The 23,794-nt window shown below is 46.0% G+C and overlaps 1 protein-coding gene across 1 annotated transcript in view; it reads left to right on the forward strand.

Moving 5' to 3' along the window:
• The window catches only part of cdk15 (cyclin-dependent kinase 15), a 70,061-nt gene that overhangs the window by 5,867 nt on the left and 40,400 nt on the right, over positions 1-23,794 (forward strand). The window contains exons 2-5 of the mRNA XM_078551447.1: positions 202-233; positions 4,279-4,428; positions 5,055-5,149; positions 8,049-8,128. Of these exons, the coding sequence (XP_078407573.1) occupies positions 202-233; positions 4,279-4,428; positions 5,055-5,149; positions 8,049-8,128 (357 nt within the window). The remainder of the gene's footprint in view (positions 1-201; positions 234-4,278; positions 4,429-5,054; positions 5,150-8,048; positions 8,129-23,794) is intronic.

Genomic DNA, 23,794 nt, shown 5'->3' on the forward strand with positions numbered 1-23,794 from the left:
ATGTTTTAGGATGTTAAAGGCACTATATAAATCCAGGTTGTTGTTGCAATTGTTGACTCCCCCCCCTCCTCCATACGTTGAGGGGCAGGTGGCGGAATTCTAGCATTCACTGCTCTTAATTCTGATTTCTGCTTTTCCTTGTGCATTGGATTATCTTCAATATGCCTTTGGAATACTCAGTTTGTTATTTATTTTTAACAGGTCTGACACATCGACACCCTGGATATAAAGAGGTAAAAGGTTCTGCTGCTCACCGACAGCGGGGGTTGATCCTCTCACTGCTACTGGCTTCTTCTTGGGTTGTAGGTGTCATCGCTGGGCCAAGCAGGCCTCTATTGTCCATGTCCAGAGCAGCTCGGGAGTTTGAGGGTGCTGCACGTGTTGAGCAGGAGCTTGTGGGGGAGGTTCAGGTGGAGGAGGAAGGACCGGCCCCTCACTGGACCCTGTCACTTCCACCCACTGGAGCCCAACTCTAGGCCTCAGCCTCACTGGGCTTTAGCTCCATGCCTTCTGTTCCAGTTCCTTCCCCCCCCCCAGGCTAGAGTTCTCTTCTTGGCTGTGGCCCCTCCTTATTGTCTTATGGCTCCTCCCCTACTGGGTTGCAGCTCCACCCCTTTGGGAAATAGCCCCTCCTACTGAGTTTCACTTCTCCCCCTGTCTGTGCTTTAGCCTGGGCAATAGATCCCCTGCCCATTGGAAAATAGCCCCCCTCTTTGCTGGTCTGAGCTCCGCCCTCTCTTGACTTTAGCTCCTCCCCCTCAGTCAATTGCTCCACACCTCTGGGCTCTAGCTCCACCCCCTCAGCCAATAACCCCCCCCCTCTGGGCTCTAGCTCCACCCCCTCAGCCAATAACCCCTCCCCCTCTGGGCTCTAGCTCCACCCCCTCAGCCAATAACCCCGCCCCCTGGGCTCTAGCTCCACCCCACTCAGTCAATAGCTCCTCCTTCTCTGGACTCTAGCTCCACCCCCACGCAGTCAATAGCTCCTCCCCCTCAGGGCTATAGCTCCACCCCACTCAGTCAATAGCTCCTCCCTCTCAGGGCTCTAGCTCCACCCCACTCAGTCAATAGCTCCTCCCCCTCAGGGCTCTAGCTCCACCCCACTCAGTCAATAGCTCCTCCTCCTCCTCTGGGGTCTAGCTACACCCCCCACCTCAGTCAATGGCTCCACTCCACTGGGTTCCTGCTCCAGCCTGTCAATTACTTATTAGCCAAGCTCCAAACTCATGCACTGATCCAGCTCCTTTCCCTTCTCCATCCCTTCTCTTTGCTGCTCTCTCACTCTCTCCTCATCCCAAACTACCTGCTCCCTGCACTTGCCCATTCACAGCCAATCTCCTCTTATCTTGTCTACATTTCAGTTTTACAAAAGATTTCTCATTACCTCCTCCGACACTCCCACTTTGCTCACTCTTAGAACCATAGAACACTACAGCACAGAAAACAGGCCATTCGGCCCTTCTAGTCTGTGCCGAAATATTATTCCGCTAGTCCCATTGACCTGCACCTAGTCCATAACCCTCCAGACCTCTCCCATCCATGTATCTATCTAATTTATTCTTAAAACTTAAGAGTGAGCCTGTATTTACCACGTCAGATGGTAGCTCGTTCCACACTCTCACCACTCTCTGAGTGAAGAAGTTCCCCCTAATGTTCCCCCTAAACCTTTCCCCTTTCACCCTAAAGCCATGTCCTCTCGTGTTTATTTCTCCTTCTTCTTCCTGACTGGTTCCCAGTGCTAGTAAATTCTGGGCTTGGAGCTCGTTCTGTTTTGGAGTTGCTTGCCTCCTGACAAGAGCCTTGTTGTAACGAGTCATGAGACTGCAGCCCTGTGACTGAGCAGCGTTGGTCTGAAGTCTAGCTGTAGGAGGGCCCTGTGCAGTGAGAGACAGAATGGCCAAGTGGAGGACATGGGGTAGAATCTGCTGCTGTCCAGGGCCTGAGTCCAATCTGGGGGATGTTCAGAAAGGAAGGGAAGCTTCTTTCGAGGTAATTCCGGCCTGTCAGCGGAGGGCTTTCACCCAACAAGGAAAAAGAAAAATACTGACAATGTGTAGTTGAGGTGAATGTTATTGATGCATTAAGGTGAAGGCAAAGATGTGGTAGAAAGGAAATAGACGCGCTGATTGAGTTAGATAAGCGAGGACGGGGAAGAGGATCGAGTGTACAGGTTTGGGCCGTGGGACCTGTTTCTGAGCCGTATGTTCTGTGTAATTCTGTGTAAAAGGCCCCTCAGAGCCTCCAATTGCAAAAGGTGCGTTGTGGGCCTTTAGCTTGGACAGTGCGTGGCGATGCCAGCCAGAGGTGGCTGTGTGACAGCAACTCTAACCATTCGAGAAAGGAGTCTGCACACACACACAGAGGGAGCAGCAAAGAGGAGCCACAGTCTCAGAGAGCCGAGAACTAAAAGCAAAATTCAGAATCATAGGGATTGTTGCCTACGTTTTAAATCTTCAGATGTCACCTAATGCCTTGCTTGGGGAATTAACGCTGCATTAAGAACAGTATTGGGGTTTGGTCAATATTGAGCTGTGTATATTTTTGAGTTATGATTTATTTTCCTACAGGAATGCATCAGGAGGTCCCTTTAAACTGGGAGAGAGTGTTCTCCAGCAGAACCTGGACAACAAGACGTTGCGTGTTGTAAAGGGACAGGTTCCTATTGGGGTTAAGAGCAAAATACTGCGGATGCTGGAAATCCGTGTGCTCTGACGAAGAGTCGTACGGACTCGAAACGTTAACTCTGTTTCTCTCTCCGCAGATGCCGTTAGACCTGCTGAGTTTTCCCAGCATTTTCTGTTTTTGTTCCTATTGGGGCTTCTGGACATGGACTGATTTAATTGCTTATTGATGGCAAGAGTTGTCGCTACTGGTTTTAGTTCTGGCCAAACAGGAGCTCACTGAATGGGAGCTGGATAACACCGCCCCTAACAACAGGCCCCACCCATAACCCAAACCCTAACAACAGACCCCTCCCATAAATCCACCCCTAACGACAAAGCCCTCCCATTTCACTGCCACTAACAACAGGTCCCTCCCACACTATGGGAGCTGGGATAACCCCACCCTTAACAACAGGCCCCACCCATAAATCCACACCAAACAACAGGCCCCTCCTATAACCCCACCCCTAAAGCAAGGCCCCTCCCAATTTACTACTGCAAACAACAGGCACCTCCCACACTTTGGGAGCTGGGATAACCCCACCCCTAACAACCAGCCCCTCCCATATCCCCACCCCCTCCAATTTTACTGCTACTAATGGGCCGGTCCCATAATCTCGCTCCGAACAGCAGGCCCTTCACATAACCCCGCCCTAGCAACTGGCACCTCCCATAACCCTGTCCCTCGCACCATGTCCCACCCATAACCCTGTCCCACCCATAACCCTGTCCCTAACAACAGGCCCCCCCCTCCCACACTATGGAACCTGGGATAGCTCCACCCCTAACAACAGTTCATCCCCCACCAACACCACCGCCATAACCACACCCTAACAACAGGCCCCTCCCACACTATGGGACCTGGGATAGCTCCACCCCTAACAACAGTTCACCCCCCACCCCCACACCCCACCCCACCATAACCACATCCTAACAACAGGCCCCTCCCACACTATGGGACCTGGGATAGCTCCACCCCTAACAACAGTTCACCCCCCCCACCAACACCACCGCCATAACCACATCCTAACAACAGGCCCCTCCCACACTATGGGACTGGGATAGCTCCACCCCTAACAACAGTTCAACCCCTCCCCCGCCAACACTACCGCCATAACCACATCCTAACAACAGGCCCCTCCCACACTTAGGAGCAGGGATAACCCCGCCCCTAACCACAGGCCTCTAACAACAGTCCTTACCCTTAACAACATGCCCCGCCCACACTTTGGGAGCTCATATAACCCCTCCCCTAACAACAGGCCCCATCCACACTAGAGGATCTGAGATAACCCCGCCCCCTTAGCAACAGGCCCCTCCCATTCTATGGGACCTGGGGTAGCCCTGGCTTTCCGTCCTCCTGGATGATGCCCTGAAGCCCCTCGAGTGAGGCTTGAACCACGACCTCCTGACCCAGGGGAGAGTGATGCCCACCGAGCCCGGCTGTAGGGTCAGGAGCAGTGTGAGTGTCACTGGAGACCACGTGCGGTTGCAAGGTGGCCGGGGAGGAGGTCAGTAAGCTGTTGGGGAGCCCGAGCTTTGTCACGGCGAGGGTGGTTATTCGGCGTGGACCCCAGCACTGTCTCGATACGAACGCTGTTTTCTCTTTCTGCAGCTGACTGAGGTTGCTGAGTCGCCAAGAAGTCCGTTTGTCTGCGAGCCTCGTCTGTACCACACACTGCAGGCTCGAAAACCCAGCGGGCACAGGAGCCGCAGCAACAGCATTCCGATAGGGTGCAAGAACTACACCCAGGGTCACCAATGGGTACGCTGCATCAACACTAATCTCTGTACAACAGCCCCTCCCTGTATGATAGCTTACCTCCTCCCCCCGGCCCACTTAAAATATGATGCCTTTGATGTTGTAATGTGCCCCCTGTAGCTCTCTCTAGCCCTTCCCCCAAACTCGTAGCCCCCTCTAGACCTATTTGTAGGCCGAGCAGGGTCAGCTGTGGCTCAGTGGGTAGCACTCTCGTCTCTGAGTCAGAAGGTTGTGGATTCGAGCCCCTCTCCAGGGACTTGAACACAAAAGTCAAGGTTACAGTACTGAGGGAGTGCTGCACTGTTGGAGGTGCCATCTTTCGGATGATCCGTTGAGTGGAGGCCCCTATCTGCCTTCTCGGAAGAGCAGGGGCGTTCTCCCCGGTGTCCTGGCCAACGTTTACCCCTCAACCAGTGTCGCCAAAGCAGGTTACCTGCCCGCTATTTCATTGATGTTTGTGGGAGCTTGCTGTGCGCAAAATGGCTGCCGTGATTTACACCAGTGACTATACTTCAAAAGTACTTCATTGGCGGCGAAGCGATTTGGGTTGCCCTGAGGTCATGAAGGGCGCTATAGAAACGCAAGTCTTTTGCCAAAAGGAAATTGTAACGTTAGTTTCTGTATTTCAGCGAAGTGGTCTACGGTTTGGAACAGCAGCCTCCTACCTAAACCTGGAGAAACTGGGGGAAGGATCCTACTCCACAGTGTACAAGGGGATCAGCAGGTTAGTTAACGTGCTTTTTATCCTCCTTGTGCCCCAGTTAGGGCTGGTTTCCCCCAGCACTGAAAACCCTTGAGGTTTGTTGGGGGAAAACGATCCAAAATGGCTCCCATCGAACTCGACCAACTATTAATCTCCGGTTTCCTGAAGGAGGGGTAAACGGGATGGGCAGACAGCAGCGAGCGGTGGAGCAATAGGGCAAGGGGGAGGTGGGATGCTGGTGTAGGGTGGGGGTGGCGGTGCAGGTGGGAGTAATGGAGCGAGGAGGGGGTGTGATGGAGGCAAAGCACAGGAGCGGGAGTAACAGGGCCTTGGGGAAGGGAAGCAAACTGATGCAGTCGGGGAGCAGAAGTGACGGGGTTCAGGCGACAAAAGAGTAAAGTGGGACTGGGGAAGGGAGGGCGAATTGTGGGCTCAGGGGCCAGGGAAGGGGTGTGATGGCGTCATGGGGCAGGGAGGGGGAGCGATGGGGTCAGGTGAGTGTGCAGTTAGGCCCTCACTACCAGTTGCCATGGTTCCCAGTCTATTCCTCATTAAATTTCCTCGTAGTATTATGACCAGGTCAGGAGGGGTGAGTTGGCTCCTCTATTTGTCCTGCTCATGGGTTGGTTATAGCAGTTTGAATTTTTTTTTAAAAAATGTGATATTGTCAATTCCATGTGTACTTAACTATGTATAGCTTGGTGTAAGCATTAAGCCATGAATTAACAAGTAAGGAGTTAGTTTCATGACTAAAATTCACCAGGTAAAGATACAGAAATGATTAACAAAAAGGTTTAAAATGCATGAATATGTCCAACTTCCCCCTATTGCAAAAAATACACACACAACTTCCCCTTGCATGGATGAAAAGAACTAAAACTTTACAAGAGTATCAGTTGTTAAAACTTGGCCAAGTAAAAAATTAAAAGGTAAAGTCAGAAAAATTATTCGTGGATTGTCTGAGTGTTTGCTCACAGCTAGAGTCACTTTCCATGATGGTTTCTGGTACTTTGGTTTCTCACTGAAGCAGTTGCTCTGCAGTTATTGTTGGTTGAATCTCTTTTCTCTTGAAGGCAATGGTGTTGAGTTGGAATCCCCCTTTAAGGCTTCTCGGTTTGCAGCAATGAGGCCTTCTGGTGGGTTTTCAGGCCACAAACGGGGCTCAGCTTTGTTGAGAGAGGTTTCAGAAAGAGAGAGGGGGTAAGAGCGTTGCACCTACTGTCTCTGTCTGCTTGTTCAAATCCAGTAAATTTTACACCCAAGAGCTGTGTTACGTGGCCTCTCTCTGGTTTCAATCTTGGGTTTATCTTAACCATTGCCTCTGAGAGCCCTATAGACGCTGCCCCCATAAAGTGGCATGTGGCCTTCGCATATACAACTTAAGTAGCTGGCTGTAGGCCAGTGTCCTTTGTTAACACAAAATGTTCTTTTCAAAAAACTCAAAATATATGTATCCAGCAGTTGACATTACAAATTAATATTCTATATAGCACATCTTTGTAACAATAGTTTAATCCATTCCAGTGGGAGCAATTCTAGTCTCTCCTCATAACTATCAGCTTCCATCCCTGGCATCATCCTGGTGAATCCACATTGTGCGTTCTCTCTGGTTTTATTGTCTTTTCTATAATGGGGCACCAAAAACTGCTCTAAAATGCTCCTATTTATAGAACCCCAAATCAAAGTGACCCTTTTAATGGATTTATCTCTCTCCAGTCAAACTATTGGGAAGTGTATACTTGAATCTCACAGGCTCTGTTTATCCACATGCTTTAGGGTCTCTTCACACAGTGTTTTCCTCCAGAAATGTATTACCCCTCACCTCTCCGCATTAAACTGGAGTTGCCCCCTCTCTGCCCATTCCACTAACCTGAGGTCCTTCTCACTCCTCCTCACTGTACACCAAACCATCGACCTGTGTGTCACTGGCTAAGTTTTAGGTTTTTATCCCTGTGCCCAAGCCCAAATCAGTGGCATTGTTGAGAAGAGGAGTGTGCCCAGCACTGACCCCGCAGGCATTCCTATTCTCAACTCTTGCTCAATCTCAGGTACAGGCCATTCACCCGAAGTGTGACTCCTCCTGTCAGTCAGCCACCTTTCTATCCATAGATAAAAGCAAAAAACTGCGGATGCTGGAAATCCAAAAAAAAAACCAAAAATGAAAATACCTGGAAAAACTCAGCAGGTCTGACAGCATCTGCGGAGAGGAACACAGTTAACGTTTCGAGTCCGTATGACTCTTCAACAGAACTAAAGAAAAACCTGTCTATCCATGTTGCTGTGTTTTTCAATTCTACCGAATGCCTGAATTCTTACGACCAGCCTCTTCTGACCCACCTTAGCCAATACTTTCTGAAAACCTATACATTTCACATCCTCTCCCATTCCCCTTTAGCTCCCCGGAAACACTGCTTCAAAATAAGCCTGCCAAAATATTTCCAGTGTGACTTGGCTTTAACAAATCTGTGCTGCGGGTCCTTGATTAACCCAAGCACCTCGGAATGGTTTTACCTTGATTTTATCTTGAATGATGCTAAAACTGGTCGTTGCTTCTGTTCGACTGGTCAACCTGCTGCATTTCTGCCAATTATCTGCAATCCACATCATTTGGCCTTTCTGCCAGGCGATACAGATACCGATTACTTACACTTATGGAAATCCCAGAACTAATGACTGGGCCATCCCATCAGCTGTTAAACCCCACAGCAAGTATTGGAGGACTTGAGTGTTTCTCCCTGAACCATCACCATCTTATTTGGAAATCCCAATTCTTGCTGCTCCGAAGTCATTGCCCCATTTCTCCACACTGCACCACAAACTATGGCAAATGCTCCCAGATATTTCAGAGAGATGGGATCAGAGGCAGTTAGAGTGTGAGTATTAATATGACTGAAGTTAACCCTCCTCTCACTCTGCACAGGATAAATGGGAATCTCGTTGCCTTGAAGGTGATTAAGATGCAGGAAGAAGAAGGTGTCCCCTTCACAGCAATCCGTGAGGGTAGGTAAAGAGGGAGGATGAGTTATATATATATAGTAATTCACTGCAGTGAGGAATGGTACAGAGTGAGGGTGAGGTTTATAGATACCGTAATTCACTGCCGTGAGGGATGGTACAGATTCAGGGTGAGATATATATACCGTGATTCACTGCCGGGAGGGATGGTACAGAGTGAGGGTGAGTTATATTTACCGTAATTCACTGCCGTGAGGGATGGTGCGGAGTGAGGGTGAGTTATATATACCGTTATTCACTGCCATTCGGGATGGTACAGAGTGAGGGTGAGTTATATATACCATAATTCACTGCCGTTCGGGATGGTACAGAGTGAGGGTGAGTTATATATACCATAATTCACTGCCATACGGGATGGTACAGAGTGAGGGTGAGTTATATATACCATAATTCACTGCCGTTCGGGATGGTACAGAGTGAGGGTGAGTTATATATACCGTAATTCACAGCCGTATGGGATGGTACAGAGTGAGGGTGAGTTATAAATACTGTAATCTACGCCTGTGAGGGATGGTACAGAGCGAGGATGAGTTATATATACCTTAGTTCACTGCTGTGAGAGATGGTACAGAGTGAGGGTGAGTTATATTTACCTTAATTCACTGCCGTGAGGGATGGCATAGAGTGAGGGTGAGTTATATATACCGTAGTTCACTGCATTGAGGGATGGTGCAGAGTGAGGGTGAGATATATATACCGTAATTCACTGCCGTATGGGATGGTACAGAGTGAGGGTGAGTTATATATACCGTAATTCACTGGAGTAAGGGGTGGTACAGAGTGAGGGTGAGATATATATACTGTAATTCACTGCCGTGAGGGATGGTACAGAGTGAGAGTGAGATATGTATACCGTAATTCACTGCGGTATGGGATGGTGCAGAATGAGGGTGAGTTATGTATACCGTAATTCACTGCCATGAGGGTTGGTATAGAGTGAGGGTGAGTTATATATACCGTAATTCACTGCCCTGATGTATGGTGCAGAGAGAGCATGAGTTATATATACCGTAATTCACTGCCGTGAGGGATGGTACAGAGTGAGGGTGAGTTATATTTACCGTAATTCACTGCCGTATGGGATGGTACAGAATGAGGGTGAGATATATATACAGTAATTCACTACCTGTGAGGGATGGTGCGGAGTGAGGGTGAGTTATATGTACCGTAATTCACAGCCGTGATGGATGGTGCGGAGTGAGGGTGAGTTATATGTACCATAATTCACTGCCGTGAGGGATGGTACAGAGTGAGGGTGAGTTATACATACCGTAATTCACTCCAGTGAGCGATGGTACGGTGTGAGGGTGTGCAATATATATCGTAATTCACTGCCGTATGGGATGGAACAGACTGAGGGCGAGTTATATTTACCATAATTCACTGCCGTGAGGGATGGTATAGAGTGATGGTGAGTTATATATACTGTAGTTCCCTGCATTGAGGGATGGTGCAGTGTGAGGGTGAGATATATATACCGTAATTCACTGCCGTGAGGAATGGTACAGAGTGAGGACGAGTTATATATACCGCAATTCACTGCCGTATGGTATGGTACAGAATGAGGGTGAGTTATGTATACCGTAATTCACTGCCGTGAGGGATGGTATAGAGTGAGGGTGAGTAATATATACTGTAGTTCACTGCAGTGAGGGATTGTACAGAGTGAGGGTGATATATATATACCGTAATTCACAGCCGTGAGGGATGGTGCGGAGTGAGGGTGAGTTATATGTACCATAATTCACTGCAGTGAGGGATGGTACAGAGTGAGGGAGAGTTATAGATACCGTAATTCACTCATGTGAGGGATGGTATAGAGTGAGGGTGAGTTATATATAAAGTAATTCACTGCTGTATGGGATGGTACAGAGTGAGGGTGAGTTATATATACCATAATTCATTGCAGTGAGGGATGGTACAGAGTGAGTGTGTGTTATATATATACCGTAATACACTGCCGTGAGGGATGGAATTTGGTTAGGGTCAGTTATATATCCCGTAATTCACTGCCGTGTGGGAATGTAGAGAGTGAGGGTGAGTTATATATACCGCAATTCACTGCAGTGAGGGATGGTACAGACTGGGGGTGAGTTAAATATACCGTAATTCACTGCCGTGAGGAATGGTACTTGGTTAGGGTGAGTTATATATACCGTAATTCAGTGCCGTGTGGGAATGTGCAGAGTGCGGGTGAGTTATATATACCGTATCTCACTGCGGTGAGGGATGGTACAGAGTGAGGGTGAGTTATACATACTGTAATTCACCGTCTTATGGGATGGTACAGAGTGCGGGTGAGTTATATATACCGTATCTCACTGCGGTGAGGGATGGTACAGAGTGAGGGTGAGTTATATATACCGCAATTCACTGCAGTGAGGGATGGTACAGAGTGAGGGTGAGTGAAACATATTGTAATTCACTACCTTATGGGATGGTACAGAGTGCTGGCGAGCTATATGTACCGTAATTCACTGCCTTATGGGACTGTACAGAGTGAGGATGAGTTATATATACCATAATTCACTGCTGTGGAGGATGGTGCAGAGTGAGAGGGAGATAATTATACAGTAATTGGCTGCAGTGAGGGATGGTACAGATGAGGGTGAGTTATATATACAGTATCTCACTGCAGTGAGGGATGGGACAGTGTGAGGTTGTGTTATGTATACCGTAATTCACTGCAGTGATGGAAGGTACAGAGTGAGGGTGAGTTATATATACCGTAATTCACTCCTGTGAGGGATGTACGGAGTGAGGGTGAGATATAGATAGCGTAATTCACTCATGTGAGGGATGGTATAAAGTGAGGGGGAGTTATATATAATGTAATTCACAGCTGTGAGGGATGGTACAGAGTGAGAGGGAGATATATATACTGTAATTAGCTTCAGTGAGGGATGGTACTGAGTGAGGGTGATTTAAATATACCGTAATTCACTGCCGTGAGATATGGTACTTGGTTAGGGTGAGTTATATATATACCGTAATGCAGTGCCGTGTGGGAATGTACAGAGTGCAGGTGAGTTATATATACCGTATCTCACTGCAGTGAGGGATGGTACAGTGTGAGGTTGTGTTATGTATACCGTAAGTCACTGCAGTGAGGGATGGTACAGAGTGAGGGTGAGCTATATGTATCGTAATTCACTGCCTTATAGGACTATACAGAGTGAGGATGAGTTATATGTACCGTAATTCACTGATGTGAGGCATGGTACAGAGTGAGGGTGAGTTATATATACCATAATTCACAGCTGTGATGAATCATACAGAGTGAGGGTGAGATATATATATACCGTAATTCACAGCAGTTAGGGATGGTATAGATGCGGGTGAGTTATGTATTCCGTATTTCACTGCAGTGAGGGATGGGACAGTGTGAGGTTGTGTTATGTATACCATAATTCACAGCAGTGATGGAAGGTACAGAGTGAGGGTGACTTATATGTACCGTAATTCACTGCAATGAGGGATGGTACAGAGTGAGCGTGAGTTATATTTACCGTTATTCACTGCCGTGAGGGATGGTACAGAGTGAGGGTGAGTTATATATACTGTAATTCACTGCCGTGGGGGATGGAATTTGGTTAGGGTGAGTTATATATACCGTAATTCACTGCCGTGTGGCAATGTACAGACTGCGGGTGAGTTATATATATCGCAATTCACTGCAGTGAGGGATGGTACAAGTGAGGGTGAGTTATATTTACCGTAATTCACTGCCGTGAGGGATGGTACAGAGTGAGGGTGAGTTATATATACTGTAATTCACTGCCGTGAGGGATGGTGTAGAGTGAGGGTGAGTTATATATACCGTAATTCACTGCAGTGAGGGATGTACGGAGTGAGGATGAGATATAGATAGCGTAATTCACTCATGTGAGGGATGGTATAAAGTGAGGGGGAGTTATATATAATGTAATTCACAGCTGTGAGGGATGGTAGAGAGTGAGAGGGAGATATATATAATGTTATTAGCTTCAGTGAGGGATGGTACAGAGTGAGGGTGAGATATATATACTGTAATTGGCTGCAGTGAGGGATGGTTCAGAGTGAGGGTGAGTTATATATACCGCAATTCACTGCAGTAAGGGATGGTACAGGGTGAGGGTGCGTTATACATACCAAAATTCACTGCTGTGTGGGATGGTACAGAGTGAGGCTGAGTTAAATATACCGTAATTCACTGCCGTGAGGAATGGTACTTGGTTAGGGTGAGTTTTATATACTGTAATTCAGTGCCGTGTGGGAATGTGCAGAGTGCGGGTGAGTTATATATACCGTATCTCACTGCCGTGCGGGATGGTACAGAGTGAGGGTGAGTTATATATACCGTAATTCAGTGCCGTGTGGGAATGTGCAGAGTGAGGTTGTGTTATATATACCGCAATTCACTTCTGTATGGGATGGAACAGTCTGAGGGTGAGTTATTTATAGCGTAATTCACTGCCGTGAGGGATGGGATAGTGTGATGGTGTGTTATATATACCGTAATTCACTGCAGTGAGGGATGGTACAGAGTGAGGGTGAGTTATAAATATCGTAATTCACTGCCTTATGGGATGGTACAGAGTGCCAGTGAGCTATATGTTCCGTAATTCACTGCCTTATGGGACTGTACAGATTGAGGATGAGTTATATATACCATAATTCACTGCTGTGAAGGATGGTATAGAGTGAGGGTGAGTTATATGTACCGTAATTCACTCCTGTGAGGGATGTACGGAGTGAGGGTGAGATATAGATAGCATAATTCTCTCATGTGAGGGATGGTACAGAGTGAGGGTGAGATATATATACCGTAATTCACTGCAGTGAGGGATGGGACAGAGCGAGGGTGATTTATATGTACTGTAATTCACTGCTGTGAGTGATGGTACAAAGTGAGGGTGAGTTATACATACCATAATTAACTCCTGTGCGGGATGGACAGAGTGAGGGTGAGATTTATATATACCATAATACCATGGCGAGATATATATACTGTAATTGGCTGCAGTGAGGAATGGTACAGAGTGTGGGTGAGTTAAATATACCGTAATTCACTGCCGTGAGGGATGGTACTTGGTTAGGGTGAGTTATATATACCGTAATTCACTGCCGTGAGGGATGGTACAGAGTGAGGGTGAGTTATATATACCGTAATTCACAGCAGTGAGGGATGGTACAGGGTGCGGGTGCGTTATACATTCCGAAATTCACTGCTGTGAGGGATAGTACAGAGTGAGAGGGAGATATATATACTGTAATTAGCTTCAATGAGGGATGGTACAGAGTGAGGGTGAGTTATATATACCGTAATTCACTGCTGTGAGAGATGGTACTTGGTTAGGGTGAGTTATATATACCATAATTCACTGCTGTGAGGGATGGTACAGAGTGAGAGGGAGATATATATACTGTAATTAGCTTCAGTGAGGGATGGTACAGAGTGAGGGTGAGTTATATATACCGTAATTCACTGCTGTGAGGGATGGTACTTGGTTAGGGTGAGTTATATATACCGTAATTCAGTGCTGTGTGGGAATGTACAGAGTGCGGGTGAGTTATATATACCGCAATTCACTGCGGTGAGGGATGGTACAGAGTGAGGGTGAGTGAAACATATTGTAATTCACTGCCTTATGGGATGATACAGAGTGCCGGCGAGCTATATGTACCATAATTCACTGCCTTATGGGACTGTACAGAGTGAGGATGAGTTATATATGCCATAATTCACTGCAGTGAGGGATGGTACAGAGTGAGGGTGAGTTAAATATACCGTAATTCACTGCCGTGATGGACGGTACTGAGTGAGGGTGAGATATATATACCGTAATTCACTGCCGTGATGGACGGTACTGAGTGAGGGTGTGATATATATACCGTATCTCACTGCAGTGAGGGAAGGTACAGATGAGGGTGAGTTATATATACGGTATCTCACTGCAGTGAGGGATGGGACAGTGTGAGGTTGTGTTATGTATACCATAATTCACAGCTGTGATGGATGGGACAGAGTGAGGGTGGAAAAACGAAAAGCTACTGCGGATGCTGGAAATCCAAAACAAAAACAGAATTACCTGGAAAAACTCAGCAGGTCTGGCAGCATTGGCGGAGAAGAAAAGAGTTGACGTTTTGAGTCCTCATGACCCTTCAGCAGAACTGAGTATAGTTAGGAGAGTGGTGAAATATAAGCTAGTTTAAAGTGGTGGGGGGGTGGGTGGGGAGAGAGAAGTGGGGGGTGGGGGGTGTGGTTGTAGGGACAAGCAAGCAGTGATAGGAGCAGATGATCAAAAGATGTCACAGACAAAAGGAACAAAGAGGTGTTGAAGAGCGAGGATGAGTTATACATACCGTAATTCACTGCCGTGAGTGATGGTGTAGAGTGTGGGTGTGTTAGATATACCGTAATTCGCTGCCGTGTGGGATGATACAGGGTAAGGTTGTGTTATATATACTGTAATTCACTGCAGTGAAGTATGGTACAGAGTGAGGATGAGATATATATACCGTAATTCACTCCAGTGAGGGACGGTACAGAGTGAGGTTGTGTTATATATATCGTAATTCACTTCCGTATGGGATGGAGCAGTCTGAGGGTGAGTTATTTATAGCCTAATTCACTGCTGTGAGGGAAGGTACAGAGTAAAGGTGAGTGATATATGCCGTAATTCACTGCCGTGAGGGATGGGATAGTGTGATGGTGTGTTATATATACCGTAATTCACTGCTGTGATGGATGGTACAGAGTTAGGGTGGGATATATATACCGTAGTTCACTGCAGTGAGGGATGGTACAGAGTGAGGGTGAGTTATAAATATTGTAATTCACTGCCTTATGGGATGGTGCAGAGTGAGGGTGAGTTATATATACCGTAATTCACTGCTGTGATGGATGGTACAGAGTTAGGGTGGGATATATATACCGTAGTTCACTGCAGTGAGGGTAGGTTCAGAGTGAGAGGGAGATATATATACTGTAATTAGCTTCAGTGAGGGATGGTACAGAGTGCGGGTGAGTTATATATACCGTATCTCACTGCCGTGAGGGATGGTACAGTGTGAAGTTGTGTTATGTATACCGTAATTCACTGCAGTGAGGGATGGGACAGAGTGAGGGTGAGTTATAAATATTGTAATTCACTGCCTTATGGGACTGTACAGAGTGCCGGTGAGCTATATGTACCGTAATTCACTGCCTTATTGGACTGTACAGAGTGAGGATGAGTTATATGTACCGTAATTCACTGCAGTGAGTCATGGTACAGAGTGAGGGTGAGTTATATATACCATAATACACTGATGTGGTGGATCGTACAGAGTGAGGGTGAGATATATATACCATGATTCACTGCAGTGAGGGATGGTACAGATGCGGGTGAGTTATATATACCGTATTTCACTGCAGTGAAGGATGGGACAGTGTGAGGTTGTGTTATGTATACCATAATTCACTGCAGTGAGGGATGGGACAGTGTGAGGTTGTGTTATGTATACCATAATTCACTGCAGTGAGGGATGGGACAGTGTGAGGTTGTGTTATGTATACCATAATTCACTGCAGTGATGGAAGGTACAGAGTGAGGGTGAGATGTATATACCGTACTTCACTGCAGTGAGGGATGGTACAGAGTGAGGGTCAGTAAAATATACCGCAATTCACTGCAGTGAGGGATGGTACAGAGTGAGGGTCAGTAAAATATACCGCAATTCACTGCAGTGAGGGATGGTACAGAGTGAGGGTCAGTAAAATATACCGCAATTCACTGCATTGAGGGATGGTACAGAGCGAGGGTGAGTTATATGTACCGTAATTCACTGCTGTGAGGGATGGCACAGAGTGAGAGGGAGATAATTATACTGTAATTGGCTGCAGTGAGGGATGGTACAGAGTGTGGGTGAGATATATATACTGTAATTCACTGCAGTGATGGAAGGTACAGAGTGAGGGTGAGATAAATATACCATAATTCGCTGCCGTGAGGGATGATACAGGGTAAGGTTGTGTTATATATACAGTAATTCACTGCAGTGAGGGATGGTACAGAGTGAGAGGGAGATAATTATACTGTAATTGGCTGCAGTGAGGGATGGTACAGAGTGTGGGTGAGATATATATACTGTAATTCACTGCAGTGATGGAAGGTACAGAGTGAGGGTGAGATATATATACCATAATTCGCTGCCGTGAGGGATGATACAGGGTAAGGTTGTGTTATATATACAGTAATTCACTGCAGTGAAGTATGGTACAGAGTGAGGCAGTGTTATAAATACCGTAATTCACTGCCGTGAGGAATGATAGAGTGAGGGTGAGTCATATGTACCGTAATTCACTGCAGTGAGGGATGGTACAGAGTGAGGGTGTGTTATATATACCATAATTCGCTGCAGTTAGGGATGGGACAGTGTGAGGTTGTGTTATGTATACCATCATTCACTGCAGTGAGGAATGGGACAGAGTGAGGGTGTGTTATATATACCGTAATTCACTGCTCTGAGGGATGGTACAGAGTTAGGGAGGGTTGTATATACAGTAATTCACAGCTGCGAGGGGTGGTCCAGAGTGAGGATGAGATATATATACCGTAATTCACTCCAGTGAGGGACGGTACAGAGTGAGGTTGTGTTATATATATCGTAATTCACTTCCGTATGGGATGGAGCAGTCTGAGGGTGAGTTATTTATAGCCTAATTCACTGCTGTGAGGGAAGGTACAGAGTAAAGGTGAGTGATATATGCCGTAATTCACTGCCGTGAGGGATGGGATAGTGTGATGGTGTGTTATATATACCGTAATTCACTGCTGTGATGGATGGTACAGAGTTAGGGTGGGATATATATACCGTAGTTCACTGCAGTGAGGGATGGTACAGAGTGAGGGTGAGTTATAAATATTGTAATTCACTGCCTTATGGGATGGTACAGAGTGAGGGTGAGTTATATATACCGTAATTCACTGCTGTGATGGATGGTACAGAGTTAGGGTGGGATATATATACCGTAGTTCACTGCAGTGAGGGTAGGTTCAGAGTGAGAGGGAGATATATATACTGTAATTAGCTTCAGTGAGGGATGGTACAGAGTGCGGGTGAGTTATATATACCGTATCTCACTGCCGTGAGGGATGGTACAGAGTGAAGTTGTGTTATGTATACCGTAATTCACTGCAGTGAGGGATGGGACAGAGTGAGGGTGAGTTATAAATATTGTAATTCACTGCCTTATGGGACTGTACAGAGTGCCGGTGAGCTATATGTACCGTAATTCACTGCCTTATTGGACTGTACAGAGTGAGGATGAGTTATATGTACCGTAATTCACTGCAGTGAGTCATGGTACAGAGTGAGGGTGAGTTATATATACCATAATACACTGATGTGGTGGATCGTACAGAGTGAGGGTGAGATATATATACCATGATTCACTGCAGTGAGGGATGATACAGATGCGGGTGAGTTATATATACCGTATTTCACTGCAGTGAAGGATGGGACAGTGTGAGGTTGTGTTATGTATACCATAATTCACTGCAGTGAGGGATGGGACAGTGTGAGGTTGTGTTATGTATACCATAATTCACTGCAGTGAGGGATGGGACAGTGTGAGGTTGTGTTATGTATACCATAATTCACTGCAGTGATGGAAGGTACAGAGTGAGGGTGAGATGTATATACCGTACTTCACTGCAGTGAGGGATGGTACAGAGTGAGGGTCAGTAAAATATACCGCAATTCACTGCAGTGAGGGATGGTACAGAGTGAGGGTCAGTAAAATATACCGCAATTCACTGCAGTGAGGGATGGTACAGAGTGAGGGTCAGTAAAATATACCGCAATTCACTGCATTGAGGGATGGTACAGAGCGAGGGTGAGTTATATGTACCGTAATTCACTGCTGTGAGGGATGGCACAGAGTGAGAGGGAGATAATTATACTGTAATTGGCTGCAGTGAGGGATGGTACAGAGTGTGGGTGAGATATACATACTGTAATTCACTGCAGTGATGGAAGGTACAGAGTGAGGGTGAGATAAATATACCATAATTCGCTGCCGTGAGGGATGATACAGGGTAAGGTTGTGTTATATATACAGTAATTCACTGCAGTGAGGGATGGTACAGAGTGAGAGGGAGATAATTATACTGTAATTGGCTGCAGTGAGGGATGGTACAGAGTGTGGGTGAGATATATATACTGTAATTCACTGCAGTGATGGAAGGTACAGAGTGAGGGTGAGATATATATACCATAATTCGCTGCCATGAGGGATGATACAGGGTAAGGTTGTGTTATATATACAGTAATTCACTGCAGTGAAGTATGGTACAGAGTGAGGCAGTGTTATAAATACCGTAATTCACTGCCGTGAGGAATGATAGAGTGAGGGTGAGTCATATGTACCGTAATTCACTGCAGTGAGGGATGGTACAGAGTGAGGGTGTGTTATATATACCATAATTCGCTGCAGTTAGGGATGGGACAGTGTGAGGTTGTGTTATGTATACCATCATTCACTGCAGTGAGGAATGGGACAGAGTGAGGGTGTGTTATATATACCGTAATTCACTGCTCTGAGGGATGGTACAGAGTTAGGGAGGGTTGTATATACAGTAATTCACAGCTGCGAGGGGTGGTCCAGAGTGAGGGTGAGTTATGTATACCGTATTTCACTGCAGTGAGGGATGGTACAGATTGAGGGTGAGTTGTATATACAGTAATTCACAGCTGCGAGGGATGGTCCAGAGTGAGGGTGTGTTATTTGTACGGTATTTCATTGCCGTGAGGGACGATTCAGAGTCAAGGTCTGTTATATATACCACAATTCACTGCGGTGAGGGATGGTACAGAGTGAGGGTGAGTTATATATACCACAATTCACTGCAGTGAGGGATGGTACAGAGTGTGGGTGAGTTATATATACCGTAATTCACTGCTCTGAGGGATGGTACAGAGTTAGGGAGGGTTATATATACCGTAATTCACTGCAGTGATGGACGGTACAGAGTGAGGGTGAGATATATATACTGTAAGTCACTGCAGTGAGGGATGGTACAGAGTGAGGTTGTGATATATACCGTAATTCACTGCAGAGGGGGATGGTACAGAGTGCGGGTGAGTTATATATACCGTAATTCACTGCAGTGAGGAATGGTACAGAGTGAGGGTGAGTGATATATACCGTAATTCACTGCAGAGGGGGATGGTACAGAGTGCGGGTGAGTTATATATACCGTAATTCACTGCAGTGAGGAATGGTACAGAGTGAGGGTGAGTGATATATACCGTAATTCACTGCAGAGGGGGATGGTACAGAGTGAGGGTGAGTGATATATACCGTAATTCACTGCAGTTAGGAATGGTACAGAGTGAGGGTGTGTTATTTATACTGTAATTCACTGCCGTTTGGGATGGTACAGAGTGAGGGTGAGATATATATATATATATACAGTAATTCACTACTGTGAGGGATGGTACAGAGTCAGTGTGAGATATATATACCGTAATTCACTGCACTGAAGTATGGTACAGAGTGAGGCTGTGTTTATATGTATCGTAATTCACTGCCGTACGGGGTGGTACAGATTGAGGGTGTTACATATACCGTAATTCACTGCTGTGAGGGATGGCACAGAGTGAGGGTGAGTTATATATACCGTAATTCACTGCCATGAGGCACGGTTCAAAGTGAGGGTGAGTTATATTTACCGTAATGCATTGCCGTGAGGGATGGTACAGAGTGAGGGTGAGTTATATATACCGTAACTCACTGCAGTGAGGGATGGTACAGAGTGAGGGTGAGTTATATATACCGCAATTCACTGCAGCGAGGGATGGTACTCAGTGAGGGTGAGTTATATTTACCGTAATGCATTGCCGTGAGGGATGGTACAGAGTGAGGGTGAGTTATATATACCGTAATTCACTGCAGTGAGGTATGGTACTGAGTGAGGGTGAGTTATATCTCCCGTAATACACTGCCGTATGGGATGGTACACAGTTAGGGTGAGTTATGTATACTGTAATTCACTGCCGTGAGGGCTTGTACAGAATAAGGAGTAGTTATATAAACCGTTATTCACAGCCGTATGGGATGGTGCAGAGTGAGGGTGAATTATATCTAACATAATTCACTGCTGTGAGGATGGTACGGAGTGAGGTTGTGTTATATATACCGTAATTCACTTGCGAGACTGATGGTACAGAGTGAGGGTGTGTTATATATCCCGTAATTCACTGCTCTGAAGGATGGTACAGAGTGAGGGTGTGTTACATATCCCGTAATTCACTGCATTGAGGAATGGTACAGAGTGAAGGTATGTTATATTTACCATAATTCACTTTCATTTGGTCTGGTACAGAGTGAGGGTAAATTATATATACCGTAATTCACTGCTCTGAGGGATGGTCCAGAATGAGGGTGTGTTATTTATACTGTAATTCAGTGCATTGAGGGATGATACAGAGTGAGGGGGAGTTATATAGACCGCAATTCACTGCCTTGAGAGATTGGACATTCTGAGGGTGAGTTATTTATACCGTAATTCACTGCCGTGAGGGATGGTGCGGAGTGAAGGTGAGTTATATGTACCGTAGTTCACTGCCGTGAGGGATGGTACAGAGTGAGGGTGAGTTATATATACCGTAATTCACTGTCGTAAGGGATGCTACAGAGCGAGGGTGAGTTATATTTACAATAATGCATTGCTGTGAGGGATGGTACAGAGTGAGGGTGAGTTATATATACCGTAATTCACTGCAGCGAGGGATGGTTCAGAGTGAGGTTGTGTTTTATATACAGTAATTCACAGCTGTGAGGGATGGTCCAGAGTAAGGGTGAGTTATATTTACCGTAATGCATTGCCGTGAGGGATGGTACAGAGTGAGGGTGAGTTATATATACCGTAATTCACTGCCGTGAGGGATGGTACAGATTAAGGAGTAGTTATAGAAACCACAATTCACTGCTGTATGGAATGGTACAGAGTGCGGGTGTGTTATATATACCGTAATTCACTTGCGAGACTGATGGAACAGAGTGAGGGTGAATCATATATAACGTAATTCACTGCAGTGAGGGATGGCACAGAGTGAGGGTGAGTTATACATACCCTAATTCACTGCCGTTTGGGATGGTACAGAGTGAGGGTGAATTATATATAATGTAATTCACTGCAGTGAGGGATGGTGCAGAGTGGGGGTGAGTTATACATACCGTAAATAACTCCTGTGAGGGATGGACAGAGTGAGCGTGAGATATATATATAGCGTATTTCACTCCTGTGAGGGATGGTACACAGTGAGGGTGAATTATATATATCGTAATTCACTGCCGTGAGGGATGGGACATAGTGAGGGAGAGTTATATATACCGTAATTCACTGCCATGAAGGACGGTGCAGAGTGAGGACGAGTTATATATACTGTGATTCACTGCCATGAGGGATGGTACAGAGTGAGGGTGAGAAATACATACCGTATTTAGCTGCTGTGAGGGATGGTTCAGAGTGAGGGTGAGTTATATATACTGTATTTCACTGCCGTGGGGGATGTTACATAGTGAGGGTGTGTTATATATATACCGTAATTCACTTCCGTGAGTGATGGTACAGAGTGAGGTTGAGTTATATACACCGGAATTAACTGCAGTGAGAGACGGTACAGAGTGAGGGTGAGTTATATATACCTCAATTCACTGCCATGCGGGATGGTACAGAGTAAGGGTGAGTTATATATCCCGTAATTCACTGCAGTGAGCGATGGTACAGAGTTAGGGTGTGTTATATTTATTGTAATTCACTACCATATGGGATGGTACAGAGTGAGGGTGAGTTATATATACCGTAACTCACTGTAGTCAGGGATGGTTCAGCGTGAGTTTGTGTTATGTATACCGTAATTCACTGCAGTGAGGGATGGCACAGAGTGAGGGTGAGTTATATATACCGCAATTCACTGCAGTGAGGGATGGTACAGACTGGGGGTGAGTTATACATACCGTAAATAACTCCTGTGAGGGATGGACAGAGTGAGGGTGAGATATATATATACCGTATTTCCCTCCTGTGAGGGATGGTACAGAGTGAGGGTGAGTTATATATACTATAATACACTCCTGTGAGGGATGGTACAGAGTGAGTGAGTTATATATACCGTATTTCACTGCCGTGGGGGATGTTACACAGTGAGGGAGAGTTATATCTAACGTAATTCACTACTGTGAGGGATGGTACAGAGTGAGGGTGTGTAATATATACCGTAATTCACTTCCGTGACTGATGGTACAGAGTGAGGCTGAGTTATATACACCGGAATTAACTGCCGTGAGAGACGGTACAGAGTGAGGGTTACTTATATAATATAAGTATATTAATATACTTATTTTAATTCACTGCCGTGCGGGATGGTACAGAGTGAGGGTGAGTTATATCTACCGTAATTCACTGCAGTGTGGGATGGTACAGAGTGAGGGTGTGTTATATTTATCATAATTCACTGCCGTATGGGATGGTACTTAGCGATGGTGAGTTATTTATACCGTAATTCCCTGCAGTGAGGGAAGGGACAGAGTGTGGGTGAGTTATATATACTGTTATTCAATCGTGTGAGGGATGGTACAGAATGGGGGTGAGTTATATATACAGTTATTCAATCGTGTGAGGGATGGTACAGAATGAGGGTGAGTTATATATACAGTAACTCACTGCATTGAGGGATGGTACAGTGTGAGGTTGTGTTATGTATGCCCTAATTCACTGCAGTAAAGGATGGGACAGAGTGAAGGTGAGTTATATTTACCATAATTCACTGCAGTGAGGGATGGTACAGAGTTAGGGAGAGTTATATGTACCGTAGTGCACTGCCGTATGGTATGGTACAGAGTGCGGGTGAGTTATATATACCGTAATTCACTGCAGTGAGGGATGGTGCAGAGTGGTGAGTTCGATGAACCGTAATTCACTGCTGTGAGGGCTTGTAAGGAGCGAGGGAATTGTCCCTATCGTAAGTGGGTGTGGTGGGTGGGTCAGTGCGAGTGTGTTATATATACAGCAAGTGCGTTTGTTGGGTGGGTCAGTGTGTGTGTTATATACAGTAAGTGGGCGTGTTGGGTTGGTCAGTTTGAGGGTGTTATATATACAGTTAGTGGGTGTGGTGGGTGGGTCAATATGTGTTATCTCTACAGTAAGTAGGTGTGTTGGCTGGTCAATGTGTGTGTTATATCTACAGTAAGTGGGTGTGCTGGCTGGTCAGTGTGTGTGTTATATGTCCAGTAAGTGGGTTGATGAGTGGGTCATTGTGTGTTATCTTTACAGTATTTGGGTGTGGTGTGTAGGTCAGTGTGTGTATTATATATACAGTAAGTGGGTGTTGTGGATAGGTCAGTGTGTGTATTACCTATAGAGTCAGTGGGTGTTGTATGTGGGTCAGTGTGAAGGTGTTGTATATACTGTAAGTGGGTGTGGTGGGTGGGTCAGTGTGAGGGTGTTATATTTACAGTAAGTGGGTGTGGCGTATGGGTCAGTGTGTGTTACCTATACAATAAGTGGGGGTGTTGTGTGGGTCAGTGTGTGTAAGTGGATGTGTCTTATATATACAGTAAGTGGGTGTGGTGTATGGGTCAGTGTGTGTGTTATATATACAGTAAGTGGGTGTGGTGGG

The sequence above is a fragment of the Cetorhinus maximus genome, chromosome 11, assembly GCF_964194155.1.
Source record: "Cetorhinus maximus chromosome 11, sCetMax3.hap1.1, whole genome shotgun sequence".
NCBI classification, from domain to species: Eukaryota; Metazoa; Chordata; class Chondrichthyes; order Lamniformes; family Cetorhinidae; genus Cetorhinus; species Cetorhinus maximus.